At 32.2% G+C, this 17,952-nt stretch overlaps 2 protein-coding genes across 2 annotated transcripts in view; both read right to left on the bottom strand.

The window, feature by feature from the left end:
- LOC125815695 (protein NSP-INTERACTING KINASE 3-like) overlaps positions 1 to 17,952 on the bottom strand; it is a 451,704-nt gene that overhangs the window by 253,395 nt on the left and 180,357 nt on the right. The gene's annotated exons all lie outside the window — the stretch shown is intronic.
- LOC125815826 (E3 ubiquitin-protein ligase BOI-like) lies at positions 10,571 to 16,519 on the bottom strand. The gene is made up of 4 exons (XM_049495385.1): positions 16,173 to 16,519; positions 14,723 to 14,874; positions 13,035 to 13,390; positions 10,571 to 11,165 (listed from the first exon to the last, which is right to left on the bottom strand). Exons 2-4 carry the CDS (start codon positions 14,832 to 14,834, stop codon positions 10,629 to 10,631), a joined length of 1,005 nt encoding a protein of 334 aa, XP_049351342.1. The 5' UTR covers positions 14,835 to 14,874; positions 16,173 to 16,519; the 3' UTR covers positions 10,571 to 10,628.

Raw genomic sequence — 17,952 nt, 5'->3', positions numbered from 1 at the left:
TTGTTTTTTATCATAAAATAATTTGAGACGATATGATTTTAATGTTTATTTTCCCTATGAATAAGATGGAAAATTAGTCATTTTTCTTTCGAGCGGAAGCGAGTGTTAGTGAAGAGGCCTCTATTTTATTAGAAGAATCACCTTAATATATGTTATATAATCAAATATATATCAAGAGTATTAGTAGTATTATCACCAAGTAATGTGGTGAAGTGGATGATTTTTTTCTCAAAACTTTTATTGAATCATGTGCAGGGAGTTGGTGGAGCAATACACACAGTCTCACTATTCTTTACGACATTTTGGACATTTAGGAGGCTAATTTATAAGAATTAGTTGTTAGCCCAAGAATATAGTGAAGATATAGGCTTTCCGACGATTTTATTTTACAAATGATGGAAGTATCTTTTTTAGTTATTTGATTAACATCAAGAACATTTTTATATAACAACTCTATATCTAGAGTTCATTGGATGATTAATTTGGACTCGCACCAAAAGGGTTAATTGACGAATAATGTACTTCATACTCCATTGGCCTCATTTTATGTGAGGGTTTGATTGGACATAAAATAAGGTAAATTACACGATTAAGTAAACATACATTACTTAATTGTTTATCATAGCTACAATTTCAAACAATTACCATTCATCATTAATATTTCATCCGAGTTGTTAGGGACCCACTTTCAAATTTATATATCCCGCATAGATTGTCATATCTTTCAGTTTTGCTCCATGATACAAAGTAGCATTTTCTCTCACATCCTAATTATTTTACTGATTTATCTCCTTAATTCACTCAACCACAATCAGATTTCAAATTTAAACATTTTGTGGCTCCCTCTCAAATTGTGCTCCCACAATTTCATGCAACTTTTGTTGGTCTCAACTTTATTTTTTAAAATTTGTATTTGTATATCTCATTGATTTCTTTAAGTTTTTCAGTTACCTCCATAGATACATACAAATCATGGATGAATAAACTCTTTCCAAGAGAATTATTCGAGGTATACAAATGCATGCCCAAAATTTGGACGATTTTCCATCTTTTTCTTTGGGTCTAACTAAAGAGATCCACGAAATTGCAGGATCTCTTGCTAAATCTAAAGTTAATCAACAAGAAATTAGATTCAAGCACCGCAATGACCCAATGAAGATGCAACAACTTATGCATGTCCTTACACATCTTATAAAAAGATGTTAAATCTGAGTCAGTGGAACAAGATGATGGTGAAGAAAATGAGGTATTTGTATAATTTATTTTATATATTTTTTTGTGATTTGTATTTCTATCAATATTTTTCACATTATGTTGTGTATGATTCTATGGATTTAGCGTATCTATGTTTATTGCGTTTTTTTTAACTTTTTAAACCTTATTTGTATATTTTAAACAACTATATACAATTACTTTTTTTGTTTTATATATTATCAGCAAGTATACATTCCAACTATTATTTGTATAATTTCAGCATTTGTATGCATTACTTATTTGCATATTTCAATCAATTGTGTATGTTTATAAATGTTTGTGTATATATATATAACATCATATTAGCGATTCTCATTTGTATATCTGATGCAACTATGTTTGTTAATGGTGTTAATATATGTTTGGTTTTGTAATGAACCAATTGATCATTTTTGGTTATTTATATAAAATTACAAACTTGCCCTTTCGATATTGACCCCGAGCTATTTTTGTTTGAGTTGTGAAAGTTGGGTTCGAACTTTGAGTAAAAAGTTATGAATTTTTATAAGTTTTGAGTTTGAAAGGCTATAGATGTTAAAAAGTGATTTTTCGTGATTTTGGAGTTTCGAGTGTCAGAATGGAATTTCGTCAATTCCTTTAGTCTCAAAATGTGATAATTGGTCTATGGGAGTTGTCGATTTTAGATTCTGAGTCTTTTTGAGGATTTGAAGTCATAAGTTGGAAATTTGTGAAATTTTAGCCTTTGGGTTAACTTTGGTCAACATTCAAGGTTTGGGTGCTCAGATCAGAATTTTGAGAGTTCTGTTAGATTCGGAGGATGATTTTAGGCCTAGCTGAGGTCTTGATTGAATTTTCAGAGGTCCTGAGTTTGTTTTGGCCTTTTTAGGTGTTATGCTAGTTTCTTGTATTTTCACGAGTTTCAGGTCAAGAGGACATTATACTCGTATTTCGACGGTTTCATTGAGTTCAAAAGGTTAAGTATAGTCAAATTACATATATGGTTTGTGTGTACGGGGTTACGAACAAATCTCGAGGGTCCTTTCAATGTTTTAAGTGTTGGCTAATTTTCTGGTGTCTTAGTTCTATATCCTTCGCTTTTGCGATAGTCCTTCCGTTTTAGCGACCTTCGCTTTAGTGACCTTCGCTTGAGCGAAGTCCTGATTGCTAAAGCAAAGATTGGACTTTCGCGGGGTTCGCTTAAGCGAACCAGGGATCGCTTAAGCGAACCAGGGATCGCTTTAGCGATGGAAGCTTAAGCGGAGCTTGGTTAGCAAAGTGAAACCCCCAGTTTTTGCAGGGTTCGCTTAAGCGAAACTAATGCGCTTAAGCGACATTAGAGGGGGGGTTTTGCCTGCCATTTCTCTCCATTTTGAGCTTTGTAAAACCCTAGGAGGTGATTCTGAAGAGATTTCTTGTGCTAAAATTTTTTGGGCTTTTATTGCCCTAAAACTTCAATTCCCTTTGATTATTTATGGATTTTAATATCAAAACTTGAGATTTTGATTGGAAAATGGCAATGTTTTATAAGAACTTGAGTTCTAAACTAAAATGGTGATTGTGAACTAATTTTAAATTCTTTTTCAAAATGGTTTTCACCAATGAGTTTCAAATGTCTTGGGTAACTTCTTCAAGTAAAGATTTTCGGATTCAAACCTCATTTTTGGAATTTGGTTTTTGAGTTGACCCATTTTTTAAAAAAGTATGATATGGGTATTGTTAGTTCCGTAATCTTATTGTGATTACTTAATTGAATTAGATTGTGTGGCTTTGGACGTTGTTTGGAAGGGGAAGACTCAAGTTTTGGAAGGGGAAGACTCAAGTCTTGGATTGACTATTTGATTGAATTAATGCAAGTGATCTCCTAAACCTTGTAAATCTAGTAAAATCGTGTATTTCCCTTCATTGTGTGTTGATGAGTAATGGAAATGAGGTGGTGGGTTCATTGTTCCACTTGATTAATCTTAATGAATAAAAAAGGGATTGATTAAAAGGTAACGTATGGATCATAATATTTTATGAATTGTTGTGGCCCCTATTTGATTGATTGATGAAATGTTTTGATGGCATGAATGTAGACTTTGAATTGCTTGAATTGTTGTCTCTTCCTTATGGTGTGAATTGTTTATGTGCATTAATTGTTGTACACCGTGTTGAAACACATGACATAAAGCCGAATGAAAATGGTTCCAGCTAGTGATGTGATATAAAGCCGATGAGAAATGATTCCAGCTAGTGATATTATGCCGAAGGGAAATGATTCTGGCAACTGATGTGATATAAAGTCAATGGAAAATGATTCCGGCTAGTGATATTATGTCAAAGGGAAATGACTCCGACAGGTGATGTGATATAAAGTCGATGGAAAATTGTTCCAGCTAGTGATATTACACCGAAGGAAAATGATTCCAGCAATTGATATGATATAAAGCCGAATGGATATTGTTCCGGCTGGTGATGTGATATAAAGCCGATGAAAAATTGTTTCGACTAGTGATATCATGCCGAAGGAAAATAATTTCGGCAAGTGATATGATATAAAGCAGAATGGAAATGGTTCCAGTTAGTGATGAGATATCAAGCCGATGGGAAATGATTCCAGGTAGTGATACTGTGCCGAAGGGAAATGGTTCACTATTATTATTTGATGTACTTGTTACTTGTGATTGATCTACTTGTTACTTGTAATTGGCATAGTTGATACGCATTGGTTGTTGAACTATGACTACTGAACTGTGTGGCTAAGTCTTATGAACTGTGTGGCTAAGTCTTATGAACTGTGTATGGTAGCACATTTAGGTTGAACTAGTTTCTATGCAAATTGTAGTTTGAAGAGGCTCGGTTGAGATGATAAGAGTATTTATTTTCTAGCTAGATGTGTCTTGTTTATCAGGTTGCTTGTTGAGTACCGTGTTGTTTGGTATTCACTCCTTGCTTCTACACCTGTGTGATTGCTCTTCTTCTTATTCTATTTCTAAGGCCTGTCGAAGAACTGTTGAAAGGTAGTTGTCTGTCATTCCGGTGGACTTCTTGACTTAATTTATGTTTTGTTCTATTCTAGAATCAAAGACATTGAGACTTGTAATTATCTTTCATTTCCACACTTTATATATTAGTGACTTGTACACGTGACAACTAGGTTTTGAGGTTATTATCGAATGAATAAGTTTTCCTCTTTTATCTCGTTCTTGTTTTATTTTCTGCGTTTCTTTCTTTTTGTTGGGTTGATGCAAACTTGTCTTGGTGGGAATAGACGAGTGTCATCAAGTCCATTTTGAATCGTGACAGGTTTGTATATTTATTAAGTCATATTTTGACATGTTTATTTTAGAAAGTTAAATTGATCTTTCTTTGTTTGATAGAAGTCATATTTGGTAAAAAAATAATCTAATCACATACAATAACCATAATTTGTGGGAATCAAGGACAGTGTCACGAGGCAAGTCAAGTTTTGTGACACGTGTCGCCTTGCATGAATGTCACGTATCCTTGTGCATGCGCACCGTGTGTCTCATGGCATGGTTTTCGAGTGTCATGTGTGCATGCTATCCATATGTTAGATGACATGCTTGTCATTTGTGAGCACTAGATGATGTTGCTTGCAAGTTCTCTATTTGAGCTATTTGTAAGTTATTTACTTGATGCAAGTCTATTCAGAAAACAAATGAATATTCACAATTTAGTGTATCAATAAGAGAAAATGACATAAATGGTCCCTAAACTATCATAGTAGGTCTAAAATAGTCACAATTTAGTGTATCAATAAGAGAAAATGACATAAATGGTCCCTAAACTATCATAGTAGGTCTAAAATAGTCCTTTAACTATACACTTAACTGCCACCCTTTTGTCAAGTTTGGTCTATATCACTTTTTATAAAAATTGTTAACAAACACCGTTAACATACATTATAATTCAAAATTAGTTGAAACAAGCCTCATTTTTTCACCGAGTCTACCATACTTGTGCCAAAATACGACTGACTCATTATCATATCCACATATCTCAACCATATTCTTGAATTGAGATAACTTTATTTCTGAAACATCAACATGGTCAATGAGCTGAACACGACCCCCAAAATAATGTTTTTTAGGCTGGTGCTTCATCAAACCACCGTGGGTTACTTTGATGCTGATTTTTATGGCATTGTGTATAGAATCTATAAACAAAAATGATTTTTTTAAAAAATTGATATTTTCTTTTGTACAACAAAACCTCACACAAGTAAAGACTTGAACTCAGGGGCGGAGCCACCTTGTCACCCTTGTTCGAAAAATTATACGATATATACACGTAAAGTTTTGACTTATATTGGTATATATGATATTTTGGACATGCTGAAATAACAAAGTAACCCATAGTGGAGATGGTTAGAGTTGTCGCTAGCCCACTCAATGCCCCAGTTCGATTCCTTGCATGAGCGTTTTCATTTTTCTGTAATTATTTTGCCTTCTTGAAGTATGTAAATAAATAAACATGCATAAGTTTAACATAAATATTCAGTAGTTTGGTGGTAAATAGTGTTATGTTTGCCTTTAGTGACCCAAGTTCGAATCTCACCTCCAATAAGGATATTTTTTTCAATTAAAATTGAATTATTTCCTTAAATTTTAATACATTTTCCTTGTGGAATAAAATTTCCTTATATTTTAATACTTTTTTCTCAAATTTTAATACATTTTCCTTTTGGAATAAGGTTTTAATTGAAAAAAAATCCTTAAATTTTAATACCTTTTCCTTGTGGAATAAGATTTCCTTATATTTTAATACATTTTCTTTGTGGAATAAGATTTCCTTATATTTTAATACCTTTTTCCTTTGTGGAATAAGATTTTTTTTAATTTTAATACATTTTCCTTTTGGAATAAGGTTTTCTTTTTCTATACATAGGAGACCCATTTACCTAAATTATATCACAATATTATTAAAAATAGAATCTCTATAAATCATCGCTTTTTAAAAAAAAATATTATTCAAAGTTTAGACCCTCTTTATAAAATTCCTGGCTACGCCACTGCTTGAACTCTAGAAAACGTACCATACGGAGGAGTTGTACCACCTTCTGGTCGTAAAATCATTGTCTTGAGCTTTCAATAATGGTCAAATCTGATGAAATGAATCTAGGGTTTTCTTGACTGTAGCGTCTCACAATGAAGAAAAGAGGAGGGAAAAAGAAAATCAAGAGAGAGAGTACTGAATGACGACGTTTGTTAACGGAGGGTATAAAAAGTGGATAGTTAAAGGACCATATCCATTAAGTGTATAGTTAAGGGACTATTTTAGACCTACTATGATAGTTTAGGGACCATTTATGTCATTTTCTCGTATCTATAGCAATACTTTATTTTAAAAAATCATGAGAAATTTTTCAAAACAAAACTTGGTCGTTTCTTCTTTAAATTTTAGACTTTATTTATCATGTGACAATTCTAGATTTATATTGAAGGAAGCCTTAATGTAACTGGTAACTTGTGTCACATGATCTAAAGATCACGAATTCGAAGTGAAAATAGTTTCTTACAAAAATATAGAGTACAATTGTGTACAATAGACTCTTATGATCCGGTTCTTTCCCAAATCCTACACATAAAGAAAGCTTAGTACAAATTATCTTTTTTTTAAAATCATATATCATTCTTCGCTTAAGCATCCTTTTTTATTGTTTTAAGAAGTCAAAACTTGTTTAATAGAATTAAACTAGTGTTACGGAAGTGGATTTGATTTTATAGTCCATACAAATTTATTTTTAATTTTATGTCTTATTTACTATAGATTTTCATTTTACACATAATAGATCTTTAATTTTACACGGACAAAAAAAATCTGGAAAGATTATTTTCTTATAAAATAATGATAAACAATTATTTTTCTTATTGTGATACCTTTTCTAATCCTCATGACAGCTGCTAATAATCATTACTAGAGCTGTTAATATGGGTTGGCCCACCCCATCCGGACTAACCCATACAAACTTTGAAATTTTACAGGTCAGGTCGGGCTAGCCCATTTTTGGCGTAGGCCAGAAAATGGTTGGCCCAGCCCACAAATACACGGGCTACGGAATTTGTCGGGCCAGCCCTTTTTTTAAAAAGTATATTTTTTATAATTTTTTTAAATTAAATTATAATTAAAAAATATTATCATAAATATCGAGAAGACAATATTACATTGTGTTAGTGTTACTACTCGTTAATCAAATCCACAAATAAAATTATCTTTATAATATTTATGAAGTTTGATTTTAATTAAAAGCATAAATAGCTATATAGAAATATTAATCTAATTGTTTTCTAATGATCATAATAAAACACAATATTCCATAGGCTACAACCTATGTGGGAATTTTTATTTTATGTAGTACATATTTTATAAACATAATTTATATTTAAATTGAAATATTTCAAACTTTAAAAAGATTTTGAGTTTAGATTCTTATTATTTTTAATACTCTATTTTATTTTTATTTTTTAATTAATTTTTATTTGACCCATGGGACGGCCCTATCCATATTTCTCAAGCCTCACAAATCGGCAGGCTTATTCAGGTCAGGCTTAAAAAGCCCTTTTCTTAAATGGACTCCAAAAATCGTAGTCCAACCCTATCAAATTACGGATTAGGCCAGATCGGCCCAATAGGCCTAGCCCATATTGACGGCTCTAATCATTACTTCTATTTTATAGCTTACAAATCTTTATTATATTTAGTTTCTTATACTCATTTAAGTTTAGTTTCTATAATCATTGTCATTATTTTATAGATATTGATTCCATGAACCGGCAACAAAGGGAGACTCATGGTTAATTTAATTTAAGCAGAGATCATTGAAATATTTAAATAATAAACAAACAAACAACGTGTTGAGATACATTGGATAAATGCAAGCACAGTGCACATGCATTTCTGTTAGATTAGAAATATTAATAATAAATGATTGTAAAAGATTTGCACCTAACCAATTATATTCAATGTTATTAAAACATTACCATAAAAAAATGTGATGCAGTAGATGGAGTTGCTCCTCCTTTAATTAGGGTGTTTCGGGTTCGAGCCCTGAGTATGAAAAAATGTTTAATCGGGAGGCCTTACGCGGAGTGAATTCAAAATAGTCAAGCTACAAAATAGATACCGATCACCAGATGAAAAATCAATTAAAAGAAACTCTATGATTAACAATTAATATTGGACAATAAAGATAAAGAACATATATTTTTTGGATAAATAGTTGGCTTTCCTTGAACTCTAGCTCATATATAAAAAAAATGAGTTGTTAATTATCTTTAAGTTCTGTACTTAATAATTGCGCAAACTAATTGTATATTCATTCATTTACAGAATATATTATTTTTTTATATGATATACATATAATATATAATTTCTTAATTAAAAAAAACTATATATTAAGCTAATGAATGTAATTATTTTGACAGATCGATCAAAAATCAACTTACCCAACTAATTAATGGGGTAATAATATTGGATTTTAATCCATTGAACTTAACCACCAAAATTTACGCAAAACTAATCACATTTGAGTCTGTTCATGAGGAAGTATATATATGGGATATAAGTTATATACGTCGATCAGTAAAAATAAATAATCATTACTATAATTTAACATATCATAACGAGTTAGCTATCCTTTTTTTTGGAATACTAGTCAATGTCCATCACATAGATTGATTCGTAATTACCTAATAAATGAATAGATTATATAAATATTTTTTAAAACGACAATATAGTTTGATTCGTAATTACCTAATAAATGAATAGATTATATAAATATTTTTTAAAACGATAATATAGTTTTTATCGCTCTGTATATTCTATTTTTTGATTGTTATAAAGTCGATGAGATTATAAAAAATAATATTCCAATAACAATTTGACTAACATGCCAAATGTGAAATAATTTTTGGTAAACATAAACATCTTTCAAGACAACAAATATTTGTAAAGCAACATTGATAATTACTTCTTACCATTCAAGCAAAGCATTTTATCCCATTATATATATATGCAATTAATCAGAACTATATATATAGTTAAAAAAATTCAAGGGGATAGAACACAATTGGAATTGGTCATGTCCATGCCTTGAGTTAAAAGTACTTAAATTAAAACTCTAGGTTCACTTCCTATTAAAGTAGTAATTGGGGTTAGGCAAAGTTCAATTTAAAATTTGCCATATGATATTAACATGCCAAACAAAATATAGATCTCCTTTATATTCATTCATTGATTAGCTACTCATATACGCTAACATCTACTTTTTATTTCAATATTATTACTCTAGTTCACAAGATTAAATAGTAACTTCATTTTATATGCTTTCTCTTTAAGGGTGTTCACATCTCTTTTTCATTTCAATATTATTATTTGTTCACAACATTGAATAGTCAATATTATTATTTGCCACATGTTAAGCATTAAACTAATCAAGAAATTACTATTATTGAGCATGAATCCAAATTTAATCGGACTTCGATATGAATATCAAACATTGAATACTGAATGAGAACAAAAAACAAAATACAAATTATATGATCAAATGTAAGTTAGTAATTGTAAATACTCCTATAATTTGTAACTCTACATTTCAGAGAAAATTAACCTACAAACTGTTTGCTTTAACAAATTTCAATGGATTCATATTAAAACCAACTTGTTATTCAAACTACTCTTGGAGCTTTGAATTCATGAAGGACTAACTTTTTATATTGAAAGCACATTTTTTCTTATTATGTTCGATTAAATGTGGCAGATCCAAGACTTTCACTAAAAGAGTTCAAAATATGAAAAGTAAACACACAAAAAACTCATTAGGGTTCAACATCTATTATATATACATAAAAAAGTAATTTTAATCATGTATAAACAATGTAATTTTTCATTGAAGAGGGTTCGTTAGCCTTATCTGGCTTCACCCGTTTATTGACATTGGGTTTTTAGATGGCATATTACATATATAGACACCTTAACTTGAGATCTACCGACAACTAAGCACTTTGGCATTGAAAATGCACATCTAGACACCTCAACTCATCTCTACTGTGTGTCGAGAACACCCCATACTGACGTGACATAAATTTTAGAGGTGTCTAGATGCTCATTTCGTAAGCTGAAGTGTTCAATTGACACAATGAAGACGAGTTGAGGATGCACACAATAAAGATGTTCATCCTCAAAGTGGAGTACTCAAGTTGCATTTCAATAACAAATATATAATATTTGGTTGCAAAGGGCCACTAAAGTAGAAAATATGATGACCAAATTAATCTAATGAAGCATCAAGAAGAACCATGACAGTTAAACTCCAATTTCAAGAAGTTGCTTCTATACAATAAATCCACAACAATTATCTAAAATCTGTATGAGATTATTTTTTGTGCCTTAGTCTTATTTTTGTTCATATTTCAAGACAAGAACACTTCAACACTAGCAGTTGTCATCAACTGGCAGATAGGACATACACTAACTAATCCTTCACAATCTTTACACAAACACAAGTGTCTACAAGGCATCAATAAGACGGATACCTCCTTTAATTTGCATACCTTGCAGATAATCCCCTTTTTCGTCGATGTACACTTACCAGAACCACTAGGGATATTGCTGAGCCTATTGTTTGGATCAATGTAGGATGCAGCATCATCTAGCTCATTGTCTCCCATCCCTTCTTTTCCTTGTTCAGCAGATTGCATCGCTTGCTGAAGGTTCGTTTTCAATGTGTTGACTAAAGATTCGTTACACTTGGCTCTGTAACACCAATTTTGCACCTCAGCTGTAACTTGCTTCATCCGTTCAACTAGTTCTCTGTTCTTTCGATTTATGTTCTCTAACTCAATATCCTTCTCTTGCAACTTAGTGCCAACATTCTTCTCGACTGCACTCAGTAACGAAGCCATATGTCTCTGCTTTATGTCTCTAACACCTCTAGCCCAAGTTTCTTCCTGTAAAAGGTAAAAGCAATTAACAACATCAAATTAAATTGGGTTACATAAGATATTGCAATAATTTGTACATACCTAGGTGAACATAATCCTACTTGATACTCATAGAAATTATATATTTTTTCACAATATCGGACCAATTTAATAAAACACTAACATTTTGCAAATTCATTGCTCTTCCCGCACATGTTGTAACTTCATTTCAAAGACGCTAGGTATTATTTCTGTTTTTATAGTGAATAAAATATATGTAGGTGTATGTTTGACTAATTTCAAAGGAAAAAAACCACAGGCCTTGTTAATTCCTTAATCATCCACACATTTTATAATGTCTTTCTACAAAGATGCTGCATATTGTTTCTTTTTATTTAATAAGACCACAGTATCATAGGTGGGCGTCCGACCAATTCTAAAAATAACACCAAATATGTTAATTTCTTACTGCTTCCAGACCACAGATATGTCTTTATTTATAAGTAATACAAACCAAAGTGTAATCTAGGCTCAATGTTTCAGCCTTCAGGAGAATGGTAGCCCAAACTCGGTACTCTCTCCGTTTCAATTTGTTTGTCTTACTTTCCTTTTTTGACAATTCTTTAATTTCAACTTTCCACCTGACATGTTTAACACAACAAGATTAAAGGACATTTTGGTACATTCTACATATCTTTACTTTAAGACCTCGAGATTCAAAAGTTTTATTTGCTTTCTTAAAAAATAGTCATTAGTTGATTGGTTGATCTGACACATACTCAACAAGTGCATGTCATGCATGTGGCATGTTGGATCCCGAGTGTTCAAGAGAAACCTCTGCCAAGTAGAAGTGTTTATATGATCGATAGAATAGTTTAGGTGTCTTATCTGATAATTGGTGCAAATATTGAGGGGCTAACTATGTATTTGGCCATTAAAATATGATTGTCTGAAGGTGAATAGATGTGATAAAATGATGCCTAACAAAGTGAAAATTAAGTTCTATAGAATAGTTAAAAGATCAATACAATTACAGAATGAGTGTTGCAAAGAAGTGGATGATAAGATGGATATGCATCTATACAAGAATAGACAACATTAAACATGACTGCATTAGGCAGAAGTTGCAAGTAGCACACATTGAGGATAAAATGAGAGAAGGTGGATAGTTCAGTCATGTACTATGTCGACTTCCAAATTCACCGGTCCATATGTGTGAAACCATGTTGAGGGTGTTAAGAAGGCCATACAAAACAGAAGGAGAAAAGTGTAAATCTTGTCCTATGCAAAGGATGTGATCGACCTACTCAAAAAGAAAATGTGTGCCCCATGGGGAGTGAACGTGACTGACACATGTGAGCAGATTTGGCATACGGCTTCTACTTTGGAGAAAGTAGATTTTGTATAGATTCTTAGACCCTTTACTATTGTTGTGCATTGTTTAGCGAAGTTTTCCGATTCTTTAGTGTAGGGAGTATCTTGGGAGACTATGTCCCTAAGCTGACTTGTAAATGATGATGTGAACCCCGTTGGACATATAGTGTCCTTGTCTGTCTTTATATCAAAAAAGAAGAAGAAAAATAAGAAATAAGAATCAAGCATAATAAAAAGTGAGTAAACGGTACAAACTTTGGCACTTTCCTAAGAGGGCCATTTATGTTGGAGAACAAATTCATCTAGCTCAAGTCCTTACAGACTGTGGGAAGCAGGTAGACAATATTACCAAGTTCTTGTGTGAGTACAAACATATGTATCAAAACATATATTCTTTCATTTCGGTTAAGCAAATCAAAGAATCCTCTCTCACCCCCGCCCCCCCAATCCCCCACCCTCCAAAAAAAAGAGTTCATGCAGAAAAGCAATTCTATCAGATGTTAGGAAAATGTTGTACCATACCTGAGTCTTAAGATACTGATCAAATTCTTTCTTCTGGCGTTCCATTTCTGTTTTAATGTTGTCACTAAGAGACATTATAACTGATGCTGATGCATTGATACTTCCACTTGCAGAAGAGACAGAAGAGTTGGGTTCATCGTCATCATACGATAGCTTTAAACCAGTAGATACAGGATTTTGGGCAGGAACATTTGCTGGCCGTTCAGTGTCATCATGAACCAAATTATGATTCAAGGAAAATTGAAGCTTCTGCTGCCTGGAAACACCTGAGTCCCTGCCTCGATTATGCTGAATCATGGGCGTAGCATGCTCATTTACAAAATAATTTACAGGATCAGCAGTGGATCCAAGTGGCACTGTAGCAAAAGAAAGAGCACATTGTAAACACTTCTATATAGCAAACTACATATCAGTATGAGTTTATTAGTGGTGCAGAAAGACTAGCATGCCTAGAACAAATTCACAGAAACATCGAACTAGAAATTGAGTGATGCCTCTAGAATTTTGTTGCAAGATCCCAGCGACTCTTGATATCCTCGAGCATAAACTTAGGTGTGAAATCTATAATAATGAAGTTTTCCTCTTCTAATCAGAGTTGGTATGCTCCTCAAATATATTATTGATAGTACACAAATGTTCCAGTATTTGCTATGTCAGTTAATACAGGACAACTTTTAACTCCAATTCATAAACCATATTATTGAAGTTAGGCTAAAGCTATATTTAAGGCATAGATTTCCCAACAAACTCCAACTCTATTTTCAGTTCCTCTTCCCCGCATCCTTACCCCCACCTGCTTAAGACGTTGAATAGCTGAGATATGCTTGCTACTACCTTTGGCCTTTCCTGTAAATCTTGACTTACCAACCACAACCCAAGGCTTGTTAGTACAAATACAACATTACGGCCCAATAATGGCTGTAAGATAAAACTAAGAGAAATGTGTTCATGAGCACAACCCAAGGCTTAGTACAAATACCAAAAAGGACTTGAGATACACTTCTGAAAGACACCCAAAAAAGGTGTTCATGAGACCTTTTCAAAAAGATTAAAAAGATCCCATGAGAAATGTCAGAATTGCAGCATCAGTAGTAGAAAGACAAGATAAGACTTACCAAATAGTTTAATACAGATGAAGTCACTCAAATTTAAAAAAACTTGAAATGCTGATAAATATATAAGAGCATTTGAGGTTCCCTTAGCTTATTTGTTTCAATTTTTCCTCATCCTTTTGTACTGATAAGTACATGAAAGACCCCTAAATCCTAATTGTAAGCGAAATCCAAACTACAGGCTTAGCAAGAGGTAGCTAAACTGCAACACTGGAAACAAGAGAAGAATTCTGAAACAAAACTCAATGCCGTTCTATCAAATTTGGTAGGCCACGATTAACTGTACACCTGCAACTTGGTATGCCCATTGAAGGTTCATAATAGTTATAGTGATTCAGAAAGTTCATAGAATCGATAACAATAAACAATGTTCAAAACCCATTTCCGACAATTTTGCAGAGCTTTACAGCTAAAAGCATCTTTGTGAACAAATAAAGATACAGCAGCAAAGTGTTCAATAGATTGAAAAGCGAAAAAATAAACAGATACTTATACTTGTCATGCTGTTGAGTATGAATTACAAATACTGAACAGCTCACAATCCAATTTACATATGCTAATAGAAGAGAAACTCACAGCTTCCGAATAATTGAAGTTGATTTGGTGCACTAGGAGGATACTGGAAACCATTCGCATCCACGAAAATAGGAAGTTCAGTGTGAGTGCCATTGCCATTGCCTCTATACATTTTCCAAGGAAAAGTCTACACAGATACTGAGCAAATTCACCTGCAGATTAAGGACACGATATAAACCTTGTAAACCCAGAATTATTGGATCAAAGGTCAACAGCAATGATTAAAAGACATGGATATAAGCAATAAAAAGGTCATTTAACACCAATCAAAGTTTAGTAACCACATTTACTCATCATACTCTCTATTTAAACTGAGATGCATGGCTAATTGTAGAAATTAAAGTTGTTTGAGAAATATTATCTTAAAAAATGAAAGGAGTCGTCTTAAGCCACCTCACGGCTCGCGATTATATGCTCTGATCATTTTCAACTAACCACAAAGATTGTGACAGATTGACAAGTGCATCCACCACAGTAGTCATGATGTTTCCTCTTTTTTTTGCTTTGAAAAAACAACCGTGTGAAACTTTAAAGTTCCACTTCACCCTTTACAAGATTTAGATCCATAAGACTCACTGTATCTTGTTTTAGATGAAAAGATCTCCATTCATCTCCTCCCGGTGATGAAGAACCAAACCCCCTTCTAATCCATCCATTTCTGCCAGAATATCTATGTATTTCATTTTTTATAAAAATGATACACAAAATCTGAAAACAATGTTGCTTTTCAAAATACATAAATCAAACCAATCATTTTTCTGATGGAACCTCGAATGCACGGAAATAACAATACCATAATAAACCTAAGGACTCCCAAACAAACTTGGATGGATAGCTTGCTACATCCAACCCCCACACCACCCGCCCTTTTCTTTCCACTGTTGGAGGGAAAATACAATCTTTCCTTCGTCTAGGCAAAGCCACTAATTTCAGGACACGATTGGCCGAAACGAGGACCCTTTACTTTCTGGTTCCAAACAAAACTATTCCATTATCTCTACAAATTTAGAAGGTCACTCCTCCACACTTAAAAGTTCATATAACAAAATGCAATGTGGTATACAAATTTCAATCGAAAATTCACCATAGGAAGTTCCCCCAAAGTTCAAGCAAAGATAAGCCTGCAAATTTGTAAAAATAGAGAGACAACAAACCAACTTACATACGCAAAGCGGAAACACTATGTCTAAATCTACAATACTTCCAGAAACTTCGGAAACAAGAAAATGCTTTGATCAAACCATAAATTCTGAGAAATCCATTCTATGAAACAAACAAGTGGGGATTTTGACTCCTAATTTCAATCAATCTAACATATAAAACTGTCCATAACACAAATTACATACCAAATCTTGATCTTCCTAGAACTATATACTAACACAAGAGCAACAATAAAGCTTTTCATCTGAATCTGAATCTGCAATAACAAATACTAAAAAATAAAGCTTACCCAAAACCAAGAACTTAAAAAGGGGTGTAAAGACAGCTTTTTAACTTGAACTTCTTCAAGAAAATGAACCCATCTTGATCCTGCAAATCCCTATGCAAGTCAAATCAAAACCCCACAATTTTTTTTAAAAAAAATCCAATCTTGGGAATGCTTACCTACAAGAAACTGCAGAAAGATGAAGAATTGAAAAAGAATAGTGACAAAAATGTTGTTGGGGTGGGCGTGGGGTTGGGGGTGGGGTGGGACCCACAAAACGAGATATTGAAGGATTGTAAAAGCAAAAATGGCTGGAATCACGCTCTCCTTTCTGGATTTTGCAGGACTTTTCTTCTCAAAAATTTTGATTTTTTTTTCTTTATATGTATATAATATATTCTTTGGTTTTCCCACCAACATGATCCTTTCTAGATTCTCTTTTTAAAAAAATAAAAAATCACTACTGAAGATGGGGTGTTTTGCTTTTTTACATTAATGCCCCTAAAGAAAAAGGGTTAATACTAGCATTTTTTTTATCACTTACTAATTAAGTATTAGTAAATTCTTGTTTTATTTGGTTATGATGTCTTACTAACTACATTTTAACTTTCAATTGCTTGCATTTGCAATTTTAATTCCTTTACTAGGGAATGATTACAAATTTCATGAAATATTAATGGTTTTATCATTTAATTGTTCATTTGTTACGTTAAACTTATACTCCTTTCGTTTCACAAAGAATGGCATGATTTGACTTGGCACGAAGTTTTAGAAAATAAAAAAGACTTTTGAATTTTGTGGTCCTAAATTAAAGTTATGTCAAATGTACAAAATTATCCTTCAATCTTGTGGTTTTAAATATATCATGTGGAAAGTTGAAATTAAAATGTTACCAAAAAATGAAAGAGGTCATTCTTTTTTAAATAAATTAAAAAGGAAAGAAGGTCATTTTTTTTAAACGGAGGGAGTAATATTATTCTATATTTGAGGTGTAATTTTAAAATAGTTTAGAATGAACATATTTTTTATATATAAAGGACGAATATCATATATTTAAATAAATTGAATGTTAAATATGTTGAGTATATTCAAATATATTTGACGGATCAAAAGTATAATTACCCAAAAAAAAGTGATTCAAATATTTTGATCTTTGAATCTTATGAGGTAAAGCTGATAGTTTAGCTCAAGTAATTACCATTTAGGCTTATGACGAGATAAAAAGAAGTTTTTCATACTTAAATGAAGAATATTCACACAAACTAAAAGTATACTTAAATGAAGAATATTCACACAAACTAAAAGTATATGGCTAAGAAAAATTTAAATATGGTGTGCCTACAAATCACAAACAATTTATCATCCCAAACTTATATTTTAATTGTGATGTTTCTATATATAATATATAATCATTTAAAAAGATATATTTATTTATTTTTCAAACAATAAAAAGAAAAAAATCTTAAAAGCTATGCATTTCTCCATTAAAATTAATATAAAAGATATACTCACTTCATAGCATATCTTGAATTCTGATCAGATTATTAATATATCCTTTAATGATATTAAAGTGTACATAAATTGGCATGTTTATTTTCTCCTATTTATTTTATTTTAATTAAATAAAAGAAACTATTTTCTTAAGAGGGTATTTTGGTAATAACATTGGCCGGTAGGCAAAGTAGGCGGTGTTTGTCCATTATGTGGGTCCCAGGTCTTTTGGCGGGTTAAATTTGGCGGGTAAGGTAACCATGCCATGTTGACTTCGTCTCTACATAAGTATTACTCCCTCCGTTTCATAAAG

Source organism: Solanum verrucosum, unplaced genomic scaffold (genome assembly GCF_900185275.1).
Source record: "Solanum verrucosum unplaced genomic scaffold, falcon-dt-bn FXZP01000085.1, whole genome shotgun sequence".
Lineage (NCBI taxonomy): Eukaryota > Viridiplantae > Streptophyta > Magnoliopsida > Solanales > Solanaceae > Solanum > Solanum verrucosum.
The sequence above is the reverse complement of the archived record's forward strand: the minus strand, read 5'-3'. Positions and strand labels throughout refer to the sequence as shown.